Below are 25,030 nucleotides of genomic sequence, written 5' to 3'. Positions count from 1 at the left end.
TGGGAAAACTAAGCTCTCCTGTTGCTCATTGAAGCCATTCCATTCTTGGAGTCTGAGGCCTACTGAGGTAAAGCCACCAGGTACTTGTTTGGACTCTGTTTGTTCCTGGCTCAGGAAACAACCCAGAGCTTTCTTCCAATACTCCGGTCTCTTTTGTGGTGTATGAAAAGGAAGAGGTTGTGGGAGTTCCCAGGGGACTTTGATGTCATTTGGGGCTGGGGTTGAGGGCTTTGCATTAGGCTCCTGGTTACCTTATGGTGTGTTTCATGTCTAGCCCTCATCCAGCCAGGAACAAAGGACCTCGTATTGCAAGCCATAACCTATGGGTCTGGAAGTTTCTTAAGTTATAAAGAAATATTTATTAGTTCAAAGAGGGGAAATGAAAAGGGGGAAAAAAGACACTGTAAAAAAAGAGTGTGGCTGGTCTTTCCCTCAAAGGAGGAAAGGAAGAAGGGAGAGTTGTGCTACACTGACCACTGAAAATCATAAAATCACCCTAATTGAGCCAGCAGTGCAAATGGACACTCTATAAACACACCACGAAGGCTCAGGAAAAATCAGTGTGCGGACAAGAGTGAATTCTTATTAAGATGGAAAACATGTTTTACTCTTCTGCTCCCCATTTTAAGAAAAGGCCTCTGCCCTTAGATGTTGTACCCTGCTCTGACACTGAGGACAGTTTTTCTGGAGCTTTATCCCCTTCAGAACCTGATAAAAAGCTAGAGAAATACACACAGAAGGTTGTACAGTCCAGCACCAGATTCTAATAATGCAACAACCATCCAACCCCGGGAAAGACTGGAGATAATTCTCAATAGAAATTAAGAGTAATGTTGAGCTATAGGAAATAAAAGTAGAATTACTACATCAAATAATTTCAATACGGAAAATAAGTTCTCCAGGTCATTCCCCAATCTCTGAGGTGTTTTCTTTTATATTAAAGGATTTCCAGGGACAAAACATCCATAGTTTACTGTGAAAGACTGTTTCTTTGTTAATTAGTCTAGCCATCTAGGTATATTTCTTATAGATAACTGAATTTTCCTGTGAATTTTCATTGTTGGCTTATTCTTCAGCCATGGATAGGGTATATGTGCTTGAGGCACCAGAAGAATAAGAATAAACAGTTTGGCAGCTTCTAATCTCAGAAGCAACAGAATCTTCAATAGCTTCTCTCCCATGGCATAGTTCAAAAGCTAAGTGAGCGGTTCTGATAAAAACTTTAAGGGAGAGACAAGGAGGTAGGGAAGGATAATTAGCTATGCCAGTTTAGAACAAAGTGTTAGCAAGGTGACACTCTTGTCCACGTCTCTCAGTTTGGAGATAGGGAGGTATTGTCTGCCTATGCTGTGGTTTACTGTCTCCAGCGATGGTCTATTTGAGTGATCTTTTTGAGAAATTTAAAGAAAGATTCAAGTGACAAGCAATTGGTTGACATAAAAAGTCTCATAAAAAGATGGGAAGCTCAGTAGCTGAAAGTTATCTTCTTTCCAGCTAATTTTGACTTTTAATGTGACTGTGGCTATCTTTCTGTGCCTACTCCATGTTTTTTCCCATTGTAAAGGAGAAGGGAGCTCTTACTTTATGAGTGGTGAGCTATTTGAGAAGTATAAAAATAGTGTGACACGTGCCTTGATAGCCCACTGGAAATAATGGCTCGTACATGTATGTGCTTATGCCTAGGTTTGTTTCAATAGACCAGGAGTGGCCACAGCAATTTTCATTTTCTTGACATCTGATGGCCTGGTACCTGGGGAACATCAGCGGCCAACAGTGACCCTCTACCTGACCGATATCAGTGGAAACAACCACTCTCTTGGTGAGTCTGACAGTTATCCCTTTAGGACCACTAGAGGACTATCCAGTAGACCCAGGAATCAGCTTGATGTCTGTCTCTGATATTGTTTGAGACCTTGCTTACGTCATACAGATATTGAGAAGATAAAATGAATACTAGATATGGAAACTTGGTACTACATGCAAGACTTAAAGTATTATTCATCTCCTTGTTTCTCTTCAGGAAGCTATGAACTGTCATGCCAGCATAACCCACTGGTTATCAATGTAGCCCATCACTCGAACGTCCTCTTCCACCATACCACCTCAGTGCTGCTGAATTTCTCATCCCCACTGGTGGGCATCTCAGCAGTGGCTCTAAGGACATCCTCCATCACAAGTCCTTCAGCTTCCAACAACTGCATCCCAGAGCACGAGGGGCAAAATCATCAGGGACAGAGGTACAAAGTCCCCTTTCTTCCTTTTTTCTTTCTTTTTGTTGTGATGTGTTGCTATCATTTTCATACGTGCTATTGTATATATAGTGGGTGCTTGTTCCCTAACTAAAAATGGGTCTAAGAACTTCTAAAAAGACTTAAGAACCAAGCAAAGAACAATTCACAGAAGGCACACTTGTGTTTTATATTTTCCTCTTCTTTCCTTAGCTGAGAATAATGTTTATGTAAATATTTATCATCTTTAAGGTCTTAAAATCTTTTTTACATATAAAACCACTGCCTTCACATCAACATTGCTATGTAAACTGCCAAAAATTCTCTGCCAAAAACTCAATGTTCCCTAAGCGATGTATATTTTTTCACTTGTTCCCACCTGGACAGTGTATATAGCAAGTTTAACAATTAGTTTCTAAGGCATGTCATATAATCAATTAGATTTACATATGGAAATCAGGACTACATTAGCTATATGTGCCCTTCTGTGGACATCTGTCATTACCATCTAGATAGATTTCCTGGACTCTCAGCTCCTGCTAGTAAGGAACTGTTCTTCATAGCATTGGTATGCCCAAGGTTGGCCCTGATGGGGCAAGGAGCAAGCCAAACACAGTAATCTGTGCTGCACTTGGGCTGGACTCATTCTATGAATGATCTAATCAGTTGAGTGGCACTGTAGGTAACAGGGTTTGTTCCCTCAAGGAGTGAAGTGTCAGGCAATTGGGATCCTAGTCACAAAAGCTGGAGTTGCAGGCAGCACTCCATCACCAAGGAGGGACTCTGATACCACCTTGCCCAACCTAGGTATCCCACAAACCCAACCTTGATTAGGGAATAAGTGTAGACAGTACTAATATAGTATATTAGTTATCTTTTGCTGTGTAGCAAATTATAGCAAAATTTAGTGGCTTATCACGGTTTCTGTCAGTGAGGAATCTGGGTGCAATCAGCTAGGTGCCTCTGGCTTAGAGTCTCTTATGAGGTTGCCATCAGCTGTGGGCTAAGCATGCAGTAACCTCAAGGCTCAAGTGGAGCTGGAGAATTCACTTCCAAGTTCACTCCTGTGGCTGTGGCAAGCCTCGGGAGATCTGCATCCAAACTCACTCACATAGGTGCTGGCAGTGGGCACGCTCACATAGGCATGGCTCAGTTCCTTGCCATGTGGGCGTCTCCATAACGTGCCTGAGTGTCCTTATGACATGGCGGCTAATAATCCAAAAAATAAAGAGAACCGGAGAGGGTGAGTACATGAGAGTCTGCCCAGAAAGGAAGCCAGTCTTTTTATAACATAATGTTGGAATTGACAACCCATTACTTCTGGTATATTCTATTCATTAGAAATGAGTCAGTTAGTCCAGCCCATACTCAAGAGGAGGGATGTGCATCAAGGCATGAGTCATTAGGTGCCATTTATCACATGCAGTAATAGTAGTTTATGTTAATCAAGCACTAACTACGTGTCAGACATTGTTGTAAGTGCCAGGAAGGGATAGGGTCTAGGTAACGGACATTGCAACACTAGCTAGTTCATCTGCAACTTTTAAGTCTCCTTAGTGAGCAAAAGTCTTCAAATATTAATGTAGAATGTAGACTTTTTTTTTTTTTTTTTTTTTGTGGTACGCGGGCCTCTCACTGTTGTGGCCTCTCCTGTTGCGGAGCACAGGCTCAGCGGCCATGGCTCACGGGCCCAGCCGCTCCGCGGCATGTGGGATCTTCCCAGACCGGGGCACGAACCCGCGTCCCCTGCATCGGCAGGCGGACTCTCAACCACTGCGCCACCAGGGAAACCCTAGACTATTAAAATAGCAATTTTTACTAGAATTATTGCCTCTGTCCCGTGTGTTTTCCAATTATTTTTTCTATTGGTTCTACCTCTGGCCTCAAGCCATACAGAATTTCTTTCAGGTCCCTGAAACATGTGTTCTTGATGAGCTCCATGTCTTTGCACACAATGTTCCTACTTTCTTGAATGCTGTCCAGTACTTCTTCACTTCAACTCACACTTGACCATCATGATTCACCTTCATCTATGAATTTTTGGCAAACTCCCTCCCTGTTTCTGTAGGACATTGTACACAACCCATGCTTTACAAAAGCAGCTATCACATAAATATACCTATTTATTTACTTGTTGTTCTTTCCCACTCTGAGCTCCCTGCAGTAGGAATCCTGCTCAGTATCTCTCAGTACCTACTAAAGGCCCTGGCGCATAAGAGGTGTCAGAAACTGTGCATTGAATGACAGTTACAGATTTTATCTCTAAATCTTCCACGGGACAGAACTGAACAAGCAAAGCAAAACAGAAGTCACAACCTCTGTAGACCCCAAGGGACAAGAATTCCCCTCACAACAACAGCTGTGAAGTTTTGACAAAGAAGTTGATTAATTATGATCACTGCTGCTAGTTCTTCACTTATTTTCATTTGGCACTGTGGGATAAACAAGTTTTATACGCATGCATGCAAACCAGTAGAAATAAGATATGATTCTCCAGTTTACACAGAGTGTATCTGGAATGCACGAGAATTTCCAAACCACATGTGACTGACAGGAGCCATGCAAATTGGCTTTTCCTTCTCGGCCAGAAAATCAGTGCAATATAGTAAATTTTGATACACAGGGAACCTAATAGATCCCACATAGTTTCTTTGTGGACAGATCTAAAATCTAAATCCCTATGTATTCTCAAAGAGTAGAAGTCTTTTAGCATCTTTGTATCAATCACAGTTGTAAATGTAGATAGACCATAATATGAAACCCTCAAATTCTGGGCATAGTGAGAGGGATTCCTGGCTACCTCCTTCTTACCCCTTATGACCTGAATTCCATTAATACTAAAATGGGCAAGGGAGAGCTGACAGACGCCTGGCGGTAGAAGATGTGTTATCCATTTTGTATTTAACCATTAATGACCAATGGTCGGTCCTCCTACAACACTTTATCCTTAAGTCAGCCTGACTGACCCACAGAATCTCAGCTAAAGGCCAGTAAACCTAAGTCTGGCTCTCCAGTGACATTCATGATCCTTACCTTGGACTATTTGGCTTTGATCTTTCTCTTCATCTTGTTTCCCATTCTGCTCTGATGGCTACCCAGTTTATGACCCTTTGGACTTAGTCTACTGATAATGAACGCCTTAGTCCTGAAAACCAACTTTAGTGTTCTTGGTTTTGGTCACCAGTGCCCAGTAAGAGCTGAATTCATTCTTACTCTCTGGCTATTTCCTGCTCTAGCCACCTTGGGGAAAGGTCCTGCATAACCTTCCACAGGATCCCAGGAGTTGGAGTGTCAGGCAGATCCCCAACCATTCCAGGATTGTGTTGATGGCTTTGGGAAGTGGGAACCATCTTTTTGATTAATACAGTGGGATTTTGAATGTGTCCAAGAAACAATCTTGGCACTAATAAGTTAATTTTCCTAAATGAGTGGATTCGCTTGCAGATAATCAGGGCTCATGTTATCTACTTTGGAAATTCACAAGGTCAAGTCTAGAAGAATTTACTAATAGGCAAGAATTGCTGATGGGCATGTGTTTCTCCTACAACAGGATTCTGTTTTTTCAGTCACATGAATACAATGAAAACATTAGTTGCAGCTTCTCTGACCCTACCTGATGGTATATCCATCAGATACCCCAGTGTTGAATCTTCTGAAGATGAAGAATATTATCGCCTTTTTCAGGACATAGGCTGATAGCAATGGTTGAAACTTCTGATTACTCATTTCTTTTCAGCATTTGTACTTTTCTTTTATTGATTTTTCTATCTACCTGCTCTATAAAGGGTTGGGAATACAGTATAACCTTCCAGACAATTGTGCTTCTTTCAGTTTTTCCTTGTATTTCAAATACTTCTGGCTTTTTATAATTTCATTTTACATAATTAGGTGTATAAATGCTTGTGACTGTTTTATTTTTATTAGGATCAAAGCTCTTGCCAACCTTTTTGCCCCTTTAAAAGGTTAAGGCTTGGGGGCTTCCCTGGTGGCGCAGTGGTTGAGAGTCCACCTGCCGATGCAGGGGATAGGGTTCGTGCCCCGGTCTGGGAGAATCCCACATGCCGCAGAGCGCCTGGGCCCGTGAGCCGTGGCCGCTGGGCCTGCGCGTCCGGAGCCTGTGCCCCGCAACGGGAGAGGCCACAACAGTGAGAGGCCCGCATACCGCAAAAAAAAAAAAAAAAAAAAAAAGGTTAAGGCTTTGTATTATGCTTTGTCTGGAATTAAAATTTCCATCCCTGCTTTCCTTTTGTTTTTTTTGTTTGTTTGTTTTGTTTTGTTTGCGGTACGTGGACCTCTCACTGTTGTGGCCTCTCCCGTTGCGGAGCACAGGCTCCGGACGCGCAGGCTCAGCGGCCATGGCTCACGGGCCCAGCTGCTCTGCGGCATGTGGGATCTTCCCGGACCGGGGCACGAACCTGTGTCCCCTGCATCAGCAGGCAGACTCTCAACCACTGTGCCACCAGGGAAGCCCTGTTTGTATTTGTTGGATAAATGCTTGCCTTTGTTTTATTTTTAACCTTTCTCTATCTTCACTGCCAGTGAGGCCAGGGCACATTGCTTTACTGCATTGTTTACAAAGACAGTAGGATTTCACTGTGTAAAACTACTCCAAGCTTTTATTCTGAAAATTTATCTCATGGTCCTCAAGCCTGTAGCATTCTTTAGGACTCTGTAGCATTTTTACCTTTGGGACAGTTATCTCCCAGGATTCAATGGCCTTTGCCAATGGTTCTCCCTTCTCCCCACTTACTTCTACCTCACCCCACCAAGACCCTTATACTTCCTGACCGGAAATCTTGAAATGAGTAAAGAAAGGGTACTGATGAGGACTGATGGATAGAGAACAGAACTGTGACCCCTGAAAAGCAGTGCCCAGCTTTCTGGTCTTTACAGGGGCCAGGGAATGAAGAGTGACCTGTTTCCCTCTTTTCTTTTAGTATGGCTCTATTCTTTATTTGCTTTGCTTTTTTCAGAAAACAAAACAAGAAATGCATGTTTTGGCTTCCAGTGATATTTCTTAATTTAACTCCAGTACATTTTGAAATCAGGAGAAAAATCCTCAGAGTCCAGCTATCCACCTTGGTTTATGGTATTGATAAGAGTTTTCATATCTTTCTGTATTGTTGGTATTTAAGTGGGAAACAGGGAGAAATTACCTCAGAGTATTCTTGTGAGATTACCTGAGAATGATCCATGTGGAATTTGTAGCACATTCAAACACCAGGTGGGAGGACAGCTCAGGCAGTTTCCACACCATTTCCCATCTTTATCATTTTTACCATCCTCCTTTTACAAGTTGTGACAGTTATCAATCAACTTATTGCTTCTCACCTCTAAATCCACCCTTATCACCCTAACTCGTAGTACTAGAGCAGGATTTTATTGATATTTATCCTTTGCTGACTGGCACAGCGTTAACTTTTGTCAACAGAGGGTTCTGGAAACACACTGTAGGAGAAAGGGTCTTCTCTTCCTGGTTTTGATGTACTTTCTTCTCTCTGGCTGCTGTGATGGGCTCAGCAGTGGTGTGCAGGACACCTGTGGTCAAGTACAGCAGGAGTTTGGGTTCCCAGTTGGCTCTTCACAACAGTAGCCAAAGATGATAGCTTGGCAATTGGTAATTGTGATCCCACTGCGTGTCATTGATTATTAGCATCCCATTTCCCATTGACAAGTAGCTCAGCACTGTACTCAAGCCCAAAGGCACAACCAAACAGATTCCCAAACTCTATCTTTGTGACTCTATCCCCTACTACCATTTCCAGTTCCATTGTTTCAGTCAGTCAGTCAAGACACAGTAATTAGAATAGAGGAAGATTAATATAAATAACTAGTAACTAGTAACAGAGGATTAACTACTAAATGGTAAAGAGAACCCTAACATAGAAGAATGATAGATAAAGGGAGCAATCATTACTTTTAGGGATGAGGGAAGAGTATCCAAGGAAGAGTACCTGACCCCCTCCAAGGCTGTGATTTTGATCTCATTGGAGAGGGTGGAGCAGTGGCACACTGGGCGACAGAGAAGTTTGCTGAGGTTTCATAGGCTGAGACTGGCAATCAAGAAACCACCCACTGGGGTGCTGATCAAAGCTCATTAAGAAGCTGTCTGTTGAGGTGCTATTGGGACTTTATGGAAAGCTGTCATTGGGGTGCTGCTAAAACTTTCTGGGAGGTCACCTGCTCGACACTGATGAAACTTGTTGGGAGGCCACCCATTGGGGTGCTGCTGAAACTTTGTGGGAAGTCATTCACTGGGGTACCTTTGCTGGGAAGCCAGCTGCAGTGCTGGTAGAACTGCTGGGACATGCAGGGACATCAAAGAGCTGCAGAATCAAGAAGAAAAAGCACGTAGGAATCAAGAAGAAGCACCCCTTCCTCCTGCAGTGTCTCTCCAGTTACGTCTACTGGGAAAACATGACATCGTGCTAAATGGCAAAAGAGCAATATTTGCATGGTCCATCTCTAGTATCGCAAAGCAGGGCAATGAAGGTGGAGATTTGGAACTGAGAGGGAATAAGCTGATAACTGGCAGAAGATATCTTGTCAAATAACCATGAAGAAACCCCTTCTCTCTGCCTTGTATGTTCCAGATTAAGATTTTCTTTAAGTTCCTGGCTTTAATACTAAGACCAATTTTCAATATAACTTTTAAGTAGACTGACCTAACTGGAAATGCATATTTTCTTTTTTTTAATGCTTTGAACTTAAGTCCAAGGCAAACATAAATTATAAATATCTCTTTAGCTTATTCAGTATAAATACACATTCTGACTGAGATGGAAAACAAGTAATAGATACTCATAAATATAAAACTATCGTGGGTTCTGAGGTTTACCTTAAACTATAGGTTATCAAAGCCAAGTATTCTAATATACAATTGAATAGGACATTAATCTTTTAAAATGAATATTCATGTGGAAACCTGAGTTATTTCTTCTCTCTCTCTCTTGTTCTCACATTCTTTCTCACTCACTGTATATAGTCATGCTTTGATCCTTCTTATCTTTGTGGATAATTGAGAGTTGAGTTGTGTAAAAATTTATGTCTAAAACAGTGAATATGTCTGTGTGTATACACATTGTATATACATTGCCGTATTTTATTTCACATAGAAGAAAGGCTTCTGAAAAATTTAATGTAGACTGATTTGTAAAACTAATTATTCTATATGGGGGGTGTGTGTGTGTGTGTGTGTGTGTGTGTGTGTGTGTGGAAAGAGGCAGACTATTCATCATTCAAAAAATATTTATTAAGTGCCTACAATATGCCAGGAATCATTTTTCAGTTGAGGAAACTGAGACTCAGTGTGTACAAATTCACCTTATTTAAAACTAGCAAAACTAAGAGTAGTATCAAAGTAATTTGTTTTTAGTAAAGAAAGCTTTCATTATATGAACTAAAAGCTGTATTAGAAACATACTCATGTGACACAGAGGTAGAGAACAAACGTGTGGACACCAAGGAGGGAAAGCGGGGGGTGGTGGTGGGATGAATTGGGAGATTGGGATTGACATGTATACACTAATATGTGTAAAATGGATAACTAATGAGAACCTGCTGTATAGCACAGGGAACTCCACTTTGCTGTACAGTAGAAACTAACACAACATTGTAAAACAACTATACCTCAACAACAGCAACAAAATTGATTAATTAATTAATTATTTTTAAAAAGAAATATACTCATGTCTATTACTCTCCAAGAAATCCTTCCACCCTCCCTCAAACTGTATTTGGATTGCGGTAAGAAGATTTTAACTGGCCCTGGAATAATTAAAGAACACCTGTGTTTTAGATATGTTTATGCAAATGCAATATTTATTTTGAGGAATCCATGAAACCAAGAAATGTAGATGTGGGCTACAAGTAATGCAGGTGATCTGGTGATATTTGATGGAGTAGGTAATAAATGGTGGAATTGTAAGGATATTTTGGAATTTTGGAAAAGTTCAGGAAATGAATTATCTAGTGGGGCAATTTTATGGGCAGAATCCAGGGGATTTGGGGTCATTAGAAAAAGAGAAATTTTGCCCCAGCTCCTATGTGGTCCTAACCCAGACAAAAAGAATCTTATTCCTCGAGGAGAGAAAATCAGAAAAGAAATATTCCATTCTCTTGGAGATTAGAAGTACAGGTAAGCCAGAAGGAAGACTACAATTTAAAGCCTGGTTTGTGTATGTATTAGTTTTCTGCAGCTTAAACCAATACACATTTATACTCTCACAGTTTCTGAAATTCAAGATTTTAGGTCAGGCTTAACTGGGTCCTCTGTAGGCATTTGGTCCCAAAAGGCTGCCAGACTGAGGGCCTGTTTCCTGCTGGATGTTGCACAGATGCTGTCCTCAGTTCCTTACCCCATAGCCATCTCCATGGGGCAGCTCACACTTGGCAATTTGTTTCTTCAAAGCCACAAAGAGAGAGTCTCTCAGCAAGAGTACCTTTCAGTCTTAGATTGTGTACTCAGAAGTGACATTGTCACCTTTGCCATATTCATTTGGTTAGAAGTAAGTCACTGGTCCCACCTGCACTCAAGCTGAGAGAATTACACAAGGTTGTGGATTCTAAGAGGCTGGAATAATGTCCACCAAAATACGTCAGGCTGGACTAGTTGACTGTGTGCCTAGACCTTGGAGTTACAAGGATCTCACTACATGTGTCTCATGGCCTGATAGAGCCACACACTGTACTGATGTAGTTTCAACTTACTAGGCAGCTTGTGTCACAAGGGACATGGTGAGGAATTTGCATGCAGGAAAAAAGCATGAGGGAAGAACAATGATTCCCAAAGTAAGGTCTTTTCTTACAGGGATTCCCCAGTTCTTGGTAGGTGGATTATCTAAACAGCCTTTTACCAGAGAATGTCCTCTCAATACTACATTATCTAGGCCCACCACGTCCATTTTATGACTGATCCATTTCTACATTTTATTCCCAAGTTCATTTTCCCTTTTTCCTAAGCCTGAGCCACCTTCTCAATAGCTCAACCAGAATTGTTACAGTGTTCATTAAAGTGAAAAACAATCAGTAATATCAATTGGGTTTCCTAGAAAATCATAAAATTATTTTTAAAATCTAAAAATAAAAAAGTGGTTATTATTTAAATGATCTGCATTCTGACTCTTTTCATAATGTAGGACAATTGAGGGTTAATTTATTTAGCAATTTTGGTCTAGTGAAATGTGGTTATGTATGTGTAAGTGTGTGTGTGTATGTTATTTTACACAAGGCAGTCTTTTGGAGAAGATTAATATGCATTGAATTATGTAACTAAATTTTTTAATGATTTAACTTTTTAAATGATTGTGCCATTCAGAAAGGCATTATTTTTTAAGTAAAATATAAATATTTTTGTAAACAGCAGTGTCATCCCCAGATTTTCTCTTCTCTTTCTTTCCTTTTATCTTTTCTGCATAAATCTGGATTTTCCTCTTTAGTTAAAGCAAACTGAGCATGAGCACATAAAGTCTGAGTCAAGAGGAAATAATGAACACATACATTGTGGTCTCATATGATTGTATATTCAAGCCAACAGCTCTTAAGCAGAATTTATCTTTTGCATTAGAAACATTTACTATTAGGCTGTTACTGTGGACATCAGTGAGAGTTCAGCCTCCATCTCTTTTATACTTGACATAATGCCTGACATAATTAACATACCTGCTATGTTTTGTTAATCATGCTTGTGTAAAGAAAAGAATCAGGTAATTAGAAATGAATAGGAAAAAAAAAAAAAAAAAAGAAATGAATAGGGACTTCCCAGGTGGCACAGTGGTTAAGAATCCGCCTGCCAATGAAGAGGACACGGATTCAGTCCCTGGTCAGGGAAGATCCCACATGCCTCAGAGCAACTAAGCCCGTGCGCCACAACTACCGAGCCTGTGCTCCACAACTACTGAAGCCCGAGCGCCCAGAGCCCATGCTCCACAACAAGAGAAGCCACCACAATGAGAAGCCCACGCACCACAACAAAGAGTAGCCCCCCCTCGCCACAACTAGAGAAAGCCCACGCGCAGCAACCAAGACCCAACACAGCCAAAAATAAATAAATAAATAAATTTATTTTAAAAAATGAGTAATCAAATAGTGTATAGCTGATTTGGTTTGAAGTGCCTCAGGATGCACAGAGACCTGCAAATTTGTGTACATGTATATTAGTTTAGTCACTTTTGTTTTCTCTGTGGAGCCTCTGTTCTTCAGATTCTGTTTCCTGAAGCAGGGACTGTAAAAAATAAATAAAATAAATAATTCAGGGAGAAAAGCCAACAGTCAGCTACCACCAAATAATTCATATCTTTCCATTTGCGATTTACAAACTTCGGTAACATGCAGGGTTAATGCTATCTCAGGCTGGCTCCCCTCAGCTGCCTTGCCTCTTCAGATCCCACCTTTGAATGACATTGCTGTGCTGTGACACAGAAGATATCTTTAGCCTTAGAAAGCTAATCTTGAAAAGGTGGATCTGCTGACCAAGAAGATAGCACCTTCATCAGTAAGTCAAGTATAGAGGATTTCTGGGTCACCCTCCATTGTCCGTGGAGAATTCACTGTAGACATGGGATTTTGGTTGGGGAGTGGAGGGATGTGGTAGAAAGGAAAGCACCTCTTCCATAGAATTCACTTCTATGACTTTTATAACCCCCAGAGAATTTCTGGGAGCAAGTGGCTGTGTTTTCCATTTGGAAGATGTTGGGACTCCTCAGGTGTAAAAATGTTTCTTCTTGGTTGCACCATAGATTACTGGTAGAGCTGGGGCTAGATTATAAGGCCTCTGAGCCTGAGTCCAGGGGCATGCAGCCAGAGCACAGCTCAGTGCCTTGGCATTCCATCCCTGCTGTAATCAGTTTGTGAGCCTGGTCTTGGTAATAGGATCATTCCATCTCTATTATCCGTCATTCTGCTTCATGCTTCATTATTCCCTGGAACCCTCATTGCTGCTGCTTTACCAATTCCTATCGCGCTTCAATTATTTGGAGCTCAGATTTAAAATGCCAACACTTTCCCTTCCTTCTCTTCCTGGATTGGGCCCCTATACCTTGACAGGCTTCTCTGTTCCCTACTCAGTCCTATGTAAAACATTTCAATCACCACCCTTTTGATAGCCTCACAAAGTAAAGGGCTTCTTCCTTTCTTGTGCTAGGGGCTACAGCTTAAAGCATCTATTTATCCTTTGGCTCTTCATCTTTTATATTTAGCATAGGGTTTCCTTTTAATGTTCCAGGATGATGGGAAGTGTTCTCTCTTGCTGCTGGGAAAGGCCCTATAGAAATGAAATATGTATTGCATTTCTATTCATTTGATTATCTTCTTCCCCAAAGCAGTTTAGCAAATTAACATTGAATCTGTTTTTGCTTCTTAAGCAAGAAAAGAATTATAGCTGCTCAGTTGTTCCCTAGGTTTCTTGCTCAACTTCCTTTTCCCAGAATGATTTGTCCATAAAATAAGAGGGAAGGAGGAGAATCCACTGGCGAGGATTCTGGTTCTCCTGGCCGATGATGGATGGCCTGGTGAAAGACAGATCTGCTTTGGGAGACACAGTGAGCTGTTTGAGTCTTTTCAACTGTTTACTCTCATGGGGTTATAGAGGAAAAATGGAAAGGTCATGTACATGGTCTCACTTAGGGGTTTATTGGGGCACGGCTAGACTACTCTAGAAATAGCCTTTATTAAAATATTACGTTGTCTGAGATGGTTCCTTTATTAAAATATTACATTGTCTGAGATGGTGGGATACATTCTTAGAACCAGTTGGGTGGCAGCTTTCAGGTTTCAGATTTCAAGGCTACAGGCACAGACATCTTAGGAAGACTTGGGGTTGGAGTCTACCGCTAAGGCTGGTTTCAAAACAGTGACTTCACAACACTAATTCCCAATGCCTTATCACAGTGTCTGAAAGTCCACAATTAGGAATTATTTTGTCCAAGTCCTGATAATCTCCAGCAGTCTCTTTAAAATAGTCAATAACCACTTAATAGAAATAGAAATGTCTTAAGTCGTTATCAACTGTTTATGCCAGAAGTATTCTCTTATGGACCTTGCCAATTCAAAAGTATACCAGAGCCCTGCTGAAATGCAACCTAGTGTAGGTAATTGGAAGTTTGGGGGAGTATGAGAAGTGGGAAAAGTGGTGCTGAAAAGAGAAATGAGTTTAAAATATCACCTGCTTCCCAATTTTTCTCAGGGCTGGCCCTGTGGTTATGGTCTGTATTAATGGCAGCTGGTGGAGAAAGCACAGAAAATAAAAACAAGCCAGTATTTCCAGGGTTCTGTTGTCTTGCCAGCCTGCCAAATAGACAGACACTGTTGACGGATTTGACCCTAAGTTCTGGTTGCAAGGACTCTCAGGCCATGGTTCGGTGTAGCCATAACTGTGGAGACGGAAGCCTGGCGATTAGAATGGCAGCAAGCCCAATGTCCAGACCCCTGCCTCTCACATTTGGCCGCATCATCTAGTCTCACCACACGATTTTAGGACAGTCCCTTCCCTTCTTTGGGCCTTCATTTCTCCATAAGCAAATGAGCCATTGATGTTGCAAGGCTTGGGAATGCTAGGAAGAACAAAAGGACAGAAGAGAGTAATATTCCAAATCTGATGTCAACCAAGGACTGATAAATTCCTGAATTACGAGATGATGGGAACAATGTGAAGCTTCTGTTGGGGAGTCCAGAAACTTTATGGGGAAAGGAAGCCAAGGGGGAGAGAGAGTCCCAGAGGGGCCCAACATGTGTTTTATATTCTACTTCTATATGTGAATTTGGGGCTCATTCAAGGTGCTGGCTTGCGACTCCTCAAGACCTCAGTTAACGCGTAGCTTGTATATAGCCACACAGAAGCCATGCTACCCTTTCTTCCTCCCTTGTAAGTACTGTTCTAGGAATGCCACAGATGGAAGCTCATGCCCATTAAACTGGTTTTTTTTTTACAAGCATATTTTTTTATTATCTATTTTATACATATTAGTGTATACATGTCAATCCCAATATCCCAGTTCATCCCACCACCACCCCCACCTCCCCATGCCCATTAAACTTTATTCTCAGGATTATGTTGTTCCCTCACTTAACTCCACCTGTTTCACAATTCCCCAGCCTTGGCCTATGAATATGGCTGGGGAAGTGTCACTCCTGAATTAATAGTTTAATTGGTGCCCCGGGAAGAATAGAGGGGTGGGTAGGGGGAGTCAGCAGTGCAGTCATTCGGGGGCTCCAGTGATCACTCCTCATTAGGAAATGCCTCACGTGGAAATGGTTACTGACTTCGCAAACTGGAAAAAAAGTTTATTATATATATTCTGTGTAGACATAATATTTGTTTTTATTGTTGTTGTTTCTGATGAGTGATTATGTTTCCTTGGTGCTGTGCTAGGGCGCACATTCTCTGCCGGTGAGCCAGAAATTGTTTTGACTCTTTCTTTGGTGTTCCACATATTTTATAATCTACATTAAAATCGTCAGTTCTGAAACTTGGTGAGACAGGGATTTTGAAAGGGAGTGCTTTTGGCTGTGTGATGTAAATCTGTTTTTCTTTAGAGGAAGAGGGGGCATTTGGATGGGACTTCTAGTGTTACAATCAGGCATGGTAAAAACCATGCCCAGAAATAGAAATGAGTGAAGGAAATTACTAGTCCTGGGGCCACCAGAGTCCAGTCCTGAACTTATGAATAGGTCACATTCGAGGAAGAGATGGGCATCTCCTAACAGAGATGTTTTCAGGGGCCAACTTAGGGGCAAAGACTTCAACAGAGGGGCAGAGAAAACCTCCACTTTCCCAGGATACAGGAAGGAAGGAGAAGTCTGCTTAGTGCAGTAATTCATTTCTTTGTCATGTGATGGAAAAATCAGAATTATTACTGAGATTCCTCTGTTTCTATCAGATGAGACTCTTCAGAGGAGAAGAATTTGAATTAATTTTCCCTTCTTGGTCAGTATGACCTTTCAGTAAAACCCCTCAAAGTACCAGCTTCGTTCTGCCCAAGAAGGCTGATGGAAATGTACTTGACATTTAGTCTGGTTCTTGTCCTATAAAGCAAAGATGGAGCCAGTAGTGAGGAGGAAGTAGAATGGGGAGCCAGAATGGAGGCCATATGTTTTTGTATTTGTTTGGAGAAACAGCAAAGCTCTCTAAGGATGGATATTATTATTATTATTTGGTTTTGCTGTTGGTGATGGGAAGATTAACAAGGACTCCATCTCTTCCAGTCCACTCTACTTTCTGTACATATTATTTCCGTCTGCTGTCAAATCTAGAGCATACATTTCTTCTTAGCCCATACCCTCTTATTTCAATAAGAATTGGTAAAACAAAGTGGAGGAATGGAGAGAAATCTGATCCTCTTTTACTATGTAACCTTCAAAGAGTTGTTTCTACAGAAACCACTGGGATTGCTATGTGGTCAATGGTGGCACTTCTTGGATAAATGAATTGCAATATTTTGTTTAACTAAACAACTTAAATGTTGGGACATTAAGCAAAAACTTACACTAGGAAAGAAAGATTGTGAGCAACTCTTTTTTTGGGTTCTCTACCACATCCTGCCCATTCATGGGTTTTCTGTACTCCCACCCTAGTAGCACCATCATCTCATCTAGAAAGTTAAATACCATGTTAAAGCTGGAAGGGACCCTTGAGAGAACCTAGTTTAACCCCATCATTTTACAGATTTGCAGACAAAAGGCCCAATGTCATAGAGCTAAGCAGGGACAAGCCAAGACCTGAACCCAAGTCACATTGGTCACATTGGCCTTGATCTACTACTTTCTCCATCACACCATGCTATTTCTCAAAAAGTATGATACAGATGCCAGAAAGTTTCTCCTAAACTAATGTAGATTCCAGATATCAAGTTGGATGCCTGAGGGAGGGTGGGATGTTGACTTTAGAAAAGTTCATGAGCTGATGTCAACCTGATTTTGAGTTTAATCTAAAACTTAATTAAGTGTTTCTTTGTTATTATATTGTAGTCTGAGTGTGGTAGGAAGTTGTGGAATATCCCATAATTTCTTTTGGGCTCAATTTCCTCATCTCTAAAATGAGGAATTAGGGTTGAATTATCTTTAAGGTCCATTTTAGTTTTAACAAACTGTGGTTCCTCTAAGATCATTTTTAAAGGTCTTCCCCACCCTCCATCTGTCACATGCAAGAAATGGGGTCTTTAGTGCATAACTTCCATCAGCTCTTACATGGGAGAAATAAGGTTTCACTATTGATTCTGAATAGTGGAATAGTGTCATAGCCTTCTGAAATTTCTCCAGGGTGGCACAGACCCTCAGGGGAACCTTACACGAAAGCTGTGAGGAAGCTGTGGACAGAACAGCCAGGACTTCACCCATTCCTTAGGAACTACCCAGCTTCCCAAATGTGGACCTCGGCTGGAAATGAAGCCAGCTTCACTGTAGTGGCCTCAAGCAATGGAAAATTTTAAAATGTGCCTGATTTGGCATGCCCTGGGGCACAGCTCATGGTAGGTTTGTTAGTGAGTCTGTCTGCTGTCTCTGCTGAGAACGATATCTGCTTTCTGGTGTTAGCCTTACTCTGTTCCTCACCAATCACTGAAAGGTAGGGGAAGATTTGGGGGACTTGCCTCTAAGTCTATCATCAGATATCGATGTTGACTCTTTTCCGTATAGGTTCTTTAAATTTGTTAGTCAGAATTTAAGATTTAAGAGCCCCGCCCCTACTGAATTTTCTTTAGTTCTCAGTGGCAGGGAGAGGAAATGGTGATTTTGTCTAGGTTTTTAGAGTGCTACTTTGTTCTGTGTTCTGTCTGGAAAGCATTGGAGGTATCTTTCTGGCATATCTCTTTTGCCTTTCCAAATCCTATTAATTTATTGAGGTCAAATCATATCCAGTGATAAAACTTTCTCTGGAACAGCCATGGATTTATAATCGGTACCACATGATTTAATTATTTTCTCTCTTCAGCCGTATTGAAAGATTCTTCAGAATGGGGGAAATGTTTTATACTTTTGATCTGTCTTATGACTCCCACGTGATAATTTGTGCTGAAAACATTAAAGCATAATGATGAAACAGTGGAACAAGTTTCTCCTTCTGGAATCAGCATTTGTTATTTTATAGTCTTGGCCTATGGAATTTGTTGACATATCTTTCAGGTTACACATACCCAGATCTTTACGGTGCTGGGTTTCACTCCTGGTGAGCATCAAAAACTTTGGAACTTAAAATAAAATCACAGCTGTGAGGATACCACCACAAGCCTACAGAATCAAAATTTCCAGGGGACAGAGCCTGGGTATCTATATTTTTTAAATGCTGCCTCTAAGTGAGTCAAATGTACAACTGTGGTTGACAAAGTCTGCCTTGTGGCAGATGAGGGCCATTCTTTTATGGAACTCTGCCAACAGAGGTTTCCCAAGGAATCACGCAGAGGCCCAAACGAAAAGGAAGCACACACATCATTTTGGTAGGACGGAACTACGAGTGTGCCTGGGTGTCCACGAGCAGGTTATATGCAAAAAGATAGCCCAGGGATAACATACATTTTGAAAAGGGATTTCTCTACTGAAAGCATTTTTTAAAACCCTCAAACATAATGGCTTCCAGAAGTGAGGACAAGAAGGGAGAGAGTAGAGGCTTATTGGGGAAGTGGAGAGACAGAGCAAAGCTAGAATGATGGGTAAGGTGACCATCTACATAATGTGACCTCTAAGGGCCTATTGACTTAAAATTCTATCATGAAAAACTCATTCCTTTGCCTTCAAACTTTGTCTCCCGTTAAAATGGAAATACCTGTGAATCACATCTGACTGGCTGCATCATATCCTTACCTGAGAACACATTGTGATGGGGTGTGGGGAGAGGTCTGGAAAACGATGGGTGGAAGGGTGAGAAGTGGTTGCCAAAGTAAGAAACACACTTAGCAGGGCATCATGCAGACAATGGCAGCTGGACAAAAATTGCCAATTTGATTTTCTCTCATTTAAAAGAAAACTGCTCAAAACTGAGACCAACCATTTAATATTCTACCCTTTCTCCCCTGACTACCCTGCTGAGGAGCTTCTTGGCTCATCCTGGCCAATGATGCTAGCTCCTGAATGGAGAAGAAAGCAGCAGGAGATCCACCTCATCGCCAGGGAGACGGCCTGGTGGTCTAGGCTGGCCCCGAGAGTGAGGGCTCTGAGATCCAGCCTGAGGATTTTCCTCTGACTCGCTGTGCAGCCTCCAGCCAGTCTTCAAACAGCTTTAGTTTCCTTGTATGTCAAACCAAGATAAATACCTAACTGCCCATCTCTCTGGGGCATTATAAGGCTTCACTGCTGCCACTTTCATTAACATTTGTCCAAAGACCATAAGAAGAAAGCTTTTGAAAAGTTTTAAGACTAATTATGATTACTATCAGCATTATCATTATGATATTGGGGCTTAATGTAACAGTAGCCAGAAAGAAAAATGTATCAGGAGCATGGGAAAACGGAGAACACAGAAACTTCACTCAGGGAAGCAGTATTTGTAGTGGAAGAGAAACACAAAAAGGGGTTTGGGGATGGGGTGCAAAGGAGAGAAGTCTGCAATTGGTACCAGATGCCATCAGAAGCTAACGACCTGACAAACACCACTCTCATAAAACAAATTCCTTAAAAAGGAAGCAAATGGAAATATAAGCTAGTGAAAGAATTTGCAGCAGCTGCCCTAAAACCATTTCTCACTTCATAAACAGGTCTGGGTTTGATGCTTTTTTTTTTTTTTTTTTGCCTTGGCTTTATTTCATGCCACTTTCCCTCTTTTCTATCATCCCCTGTCTCATTCTTCCTCCCTTGCTGCCAAGGCTGGATGGACTTTTCATACTGGTAGTCATAGCAACAGTAGTTAATGGAACACCATCTTGATGGAAGGAGGCTCATTCAGAGTATTTGTTTTGTGTCTTATCTCAGCACGTATTTATCCTCAGTGATGACATGGATGAATTGGATGGAGTCACTGGAAAATAGCACGTGCTATTTTTTCACATTAATTTCTTGGCAGTGAGCTGACATGAACCAGAACTGTTAATGACTCTGTTTTCCAGTCTTCTCTGCTTAACATGCTGAAGAAATATTACATTTTGTGTACATCAAGGGCATGTAGTATCTATGGAACTTGAAGTTCTTTAGCATCACTAATGAGGTGTTCTGATCTCATTCCATGAAGGACCATCAGGTTTCAGATTACTTATCCAGCTAGGCTGAATAAAGACTCGGAGTCAAAGGTTTATTTCCTGTATTGCATACCTAATTAGCAGCATTGGATTTGGAGAATCCATGCTGACAATTAACAATCATCCCCCCGCAATTCATATATTCCTCCCTTCATCAGGCTCCCTGGAGTGATTCTGAGGGAATACTACACCTTCGCAGAGAATAATCAGAGCTTAAAGGAGTAAAAAAGTTTCCTTCATGCCACTCAACTCCAATTCCTCCATCCTATACCTAATAAGCATAGGTAAAAGAAATGAGAATGTCACTGACATATAACTTAAATCCATGACGTGTAACTTAAACCCCATGGGTACAAGATCAGGGGCAGCCACTTTAGCATATTTGAATCAAATCCATACTTTTTGGACTAGTGCTTTTTAAAGCAATTCTCAATTATTTCAAGGCAGTATGTTCAATTCAATGACATGCGGTACACGGGCCTCTCACTGTTGTGGCCTCTCCCGTTGCGGAGCACAGGCTCCGGACGTGCAGGCTCAGCAGCCATGGCTCACGGGCCCAGCCGCTCCGCGGCATGTGGGATCTTCCCAGACTGGGGCATGAACCTGTGTCCCCTGCATCGGCAGGCGGACTCTCAACTACTGCGCGACCAGGGAAGCCCCCACTTTCTTTTTTATTTATTTATTTACTTACTTATTTTTGGCTGCGCTGGGTCTTCGTTGCTGCGCGCGGGCTTTCTCTATTTGCTGCAAGCGGGGGCTACTCTTCGCTGTGGTGCGCAGGCTTCTCGTTGCAGTGGCTTCTTTTGTTGCAGAGCACAGGCTCTAGGCGCGCGGGCTTCAGTAGTTGTGGCTCCCAGGCTCTAGAGCGCAGGCTCAGTAGTTGTGGCACATGCGGCTTAGTTGCTCTTTGGCATGTGGGATCTTCCCGGACCAGGGATCAAACCCGTGTCCCCTGCATTGGAAGGCGGATTCTTAACCACTGCGCCACCAGGGAAGCCCCTATTTTCCACTTTCTTATATTGTTGCCCAGCTCCCTGATAAGGTCGTTGGCTGCTAACACAATTCAAGGGCAAATAGAACAAATTAATGATAACGAGACTCCCAGAAGTCATTTTAACTAATATTTAGTACCACTGGCAAAAACATCATGAGCAAGAAAATATAAGAAAATATCTTGTTGTTTTACACCACTAGACTATGAGTTCTTTAAGGGCCTATTTATTTTATCCCCAGTACTGAGACCATTGCCTTGCCAATCTAAGTGCTCAGTAAATGTTTGTGAATGAATGAATGAGTAGGGCAAGATGGTTGGATCATTTTTTTCTTTTTTAACGTCTTTATTGGAGTATAATTGCTTCACAGTGGTGTGTTAGTTTCTGCTGTATAACAAAGTGAATCAGCTATACATATACATATATCTCCATATCTCCTCCCTCTTGCATCTCCCTCCCATCCTCCATCATTGTTTGATAATGATTTTTTGTATTTCATATCCCCACCTGTCACTATAAAATTTAACAAATTTGCCATTTTGATAGCCATTGACTTACTTTGATGTCTATGATATGAACAAATTTAATTCAGCAGACACTTATTGTAACTCCTACAATGAGGTGTATGGTGAATACAAAAGTGGGTAGGAGTCAGTGTTTGTCTTCAAGAATATCATAATCTAGTTGGGAGATTCAACAGCATTTAGGAGACAGATACTAATTGCCTTGTGGATCAAAGGATGGATAAATTAATTAACTGAAGAACAATCAAATGCATACATGACTATACTACAAGATAGAGTAAAAGAAGTGATAGAAGAGTTATTTTTTAAATTTCCCTGGGAGGTTCGAGGGAGGAAGATATCTGGAGGGGCTTCTTGGAGAAGGAAAGCCTTTTAGAAAATACAACAAATTGAGCAAAAGTACAGAAATGGGAAAACTAAACCATGTGGCTGGTTCATAAAAAACAGGCCACTGAAGGTGGGACTTGGGCCATTTGCAGTGGAGCAGTAGAGAGAATTAACCCAGGAACAATAACAACCCTGGGGATATGCACCATTATTATCCCCATCTCATGGCGGAAGGAGCTGAAATACTGGGGAATAAATAACCAAATCATACAGGTAGTAGTAAATGGTGAATCCAGGATTCAAATTCACACAGCCTGGGGGCAGTTGCTCTAAATTTTAATCTCTGTTGTTCTGCCTTGATAAGAGGGTAACCCTCTTTTGGCTCTGTTGCATGCCCCCCCTCTTTTTTTTGTATAGTTGATTTACAATGTTGTGTGGGTTTCAGGTGTACTGCAAGGTGAATCAGTTATACATATATATATATCCACTCTTTTTTAGATTCTTTTCCCATATAGTCCATTATAGAGCACTGAGTTGAGTTCCCTTTGCTATACAGTAGGTCCTTGCTAGTTATCTATTTTATATATAGTAGTGTGTATATGTCAATCCCAATCTCCCAATTTATCCCTCCCCCACCTTACCCACTGGTAACCATTAATTTGTTTTCTGCATCTGTAACTTTATTTCTGTTTTGTAGATAAGTTCATCTGTACTCTTTTTTTAGATTCCACATATAAGCGATATCATATGATATTTGTCTTTCTCTGTCTGACTTACATCACTTACATCACTCAGTATGACAATCTCTAGGTCCATCTCTGTTGCATCCTTGCTGCTCTTATGGTCCCAGCAGAGTCTTCCCAAACCCTGGGGAGTTAACTGTCCCTCCTGTTCCCAGTTGACTAGCCCTTGAGATCTGGACAGCAGTTCTCCTCTGCTGAGATAATGTCCTGGAAGCATCTAGAACAACGTCAGGCATGTGGCAGGAATCTGATATGTGTGAGTTTCTTCTTTTTGCCATGGGCTCAATGTCTGATTAGCCGGTGCTGATATTCAGTGGTGTATGCCAGTTGTCAAAAATACTTCCATGCCAATCAGTAAATAAATGTTGCTTTTTCTGCCATCTCAAGCAACCAGGCCCTTCCTACAGGGCCCCCTGCGACAAACCTGTGATCGAACAACAGAAAGTTTAATGCCTGACACAACCAGGGGCCTCCAGGATTCGCTCCTGACCTTTGTCCTATGTCTGTTCTGATTGTTTGGGGCCCAGAGTACTGGTTATGAAATATTTCAAGGCTTATCTTCTGATCTGTTCATTTCTGTTGCCATCCAGAGCTCTTGAGACACGCTCCCCACCTGTTCCACCATCATTTTGTCCTCCTGGAAGAGCCATAGAAAGCCAGTTCATAATCGCTTCATAGACGATATTGTTCTTATTCATTTTATGTTGCATGGTTCCAGGTCACATAGAAGGAAGTAATGAATTGAATGTAAGTTTTGGAGAAACAATGTTCTCTTTGGTTTAGAGGCACTTCCCAGAGGGAGATGCAAAGCCTTTGCTGCTGCCTACCAGTTCTGAGTCAGTTTAAGATACTTCTGTCTCTGTTCTCTCCAGCTGTGTCCATCGGCCCTGTGGGGAGCAGGGCAGCTGTGTGCCGTTGCTGCTGGATCACGCGGATGTGGTGAACTGTACCTCCAGTGGCCCAGGTCACATGAAGTGCTCTATCACCTGTCAAAGGGGGTTTGACCTTCAGGCCAGCAATGGGCAGTACCTCAGGCCCATGCAGGTGAGTTGGAAACCCGTGGTCATCAGGACCAAGCCCCTGGGGAGGGACAGTAGGCATGTTCCTCCCCCTGGCTGGATGGGGGAAAGGCACGTGTTCTTAAATCATCTGAAAGGAAAAATGAGGAATCTAACAAGCAAGGAGAAGCATGGCTTTATAGAAATGCAAGGTATATATAAGAACAGGTGCAGTTTCCATTAACTAGGGTGTCAGTTTCTCTCCAGGTGGGCAGTAGATAGGAACACTTATTCCATCCTTCTCCCTTGCTTTTTCTTCTTCCTATCAGAAATTATGACCCCCACTTTTGGCTTCAAAATGAGAATGCTGCAGTTTAGACCTGCCCACAATTTGCAGGCAAGATAGTTTGCAATCAGCTTGTTTGTGGTTCGTTGTCTGACTGCCCCGCACCAGCCCCCTTCCCCGCCCTCACCAGCCCTCCTTACAAGAAGACTGGAAGAAAGCGTCTGATTTTCTTCCTTCTGTTACTGAGGTGGGGATTATGTCATGATTCTAGCTTTAACTGAATTTTCCAAATTTCTACAAGCTACCATGCACCACTTGAAGATTTCAAGGTGATCTGAAGGTAGTAGAATATATTAATGAAGAGTGTGGTTTGAGAGACAGACCTGGAATGAAATTTTGACTCCACTGTTTAGTAGGTGTGTAATTTAGGTAAAGACAAACACACAAAAGAAACTAAGCACTTTAAGTTTGTTTCCACATTTATAAAATAATTAAATCAGAAGGATTTATGTCACTGGGTTATTTTGATGACTGACTAGACATAATTTATCAGCTTCTAGCAAAATGGTGGGCACCTAGCTCTCTGCAAAGCTGCCATTATGATGAGCGTGATAATGTATTCTCAACTAAGAATTTTATTTTCCATTTTTCCTTTAGAGAGCTTTCAGTACTCTACAGAGGAACTTGAAAATTGAAATCAACCATTAGAAAACATGAGCACAATATGAGATAGAGACAGGATGCATTAGGCAAAAGGTAATGATGCTTGAGAAGAAG

The 25,030-nt window shown here is 41.6% G+C and overlaps 1 protein-coding gene across 1 annotated transcript in view; it reads left to right on the top strand.

The window, feature by feature from the left end:
• PAPPA2 (pappalysin 2) overlaps nt 1-25,030 on the top strand; it is a gene marked incomplete at both ends in the record, with an annotated part of 293,177 nt that overhangs the window by 190,498 nt on the left and 77,649 nt on the right. The window contains 3 exons of the mRNA XM_079728440.1: nt 1,684-1,819; nt 2,021-2,237; nt 23,842-24,013. Coding sequence (XP_079584566.1) covers nt 1,684-1,819; nt 2,021-2,237; nt 23,842-24,013 — 525 coding nt within the window. The remainder of the gene's footprint in view (nt 1-1,683; nt 1,820-2,020; nt 2,238-23,841; nt 24,014-25,030) is intronic.

This window comes from Hyperoodon ampullatus (assembly GCF_949752795.1).
Source record: "Hyperoodon ampullatus genome assembly, chromosome: 2".
Lineage (NCBI taxonomy): Eukaryota > Metazoa > Chordata > Mammalia > Artiodactyla > Ziphiidae > Hyperoodon > Hyperoodon ampullatus.
This window is presented reverse-complemented; position numbering and strand designations above follow the sequence as displayed.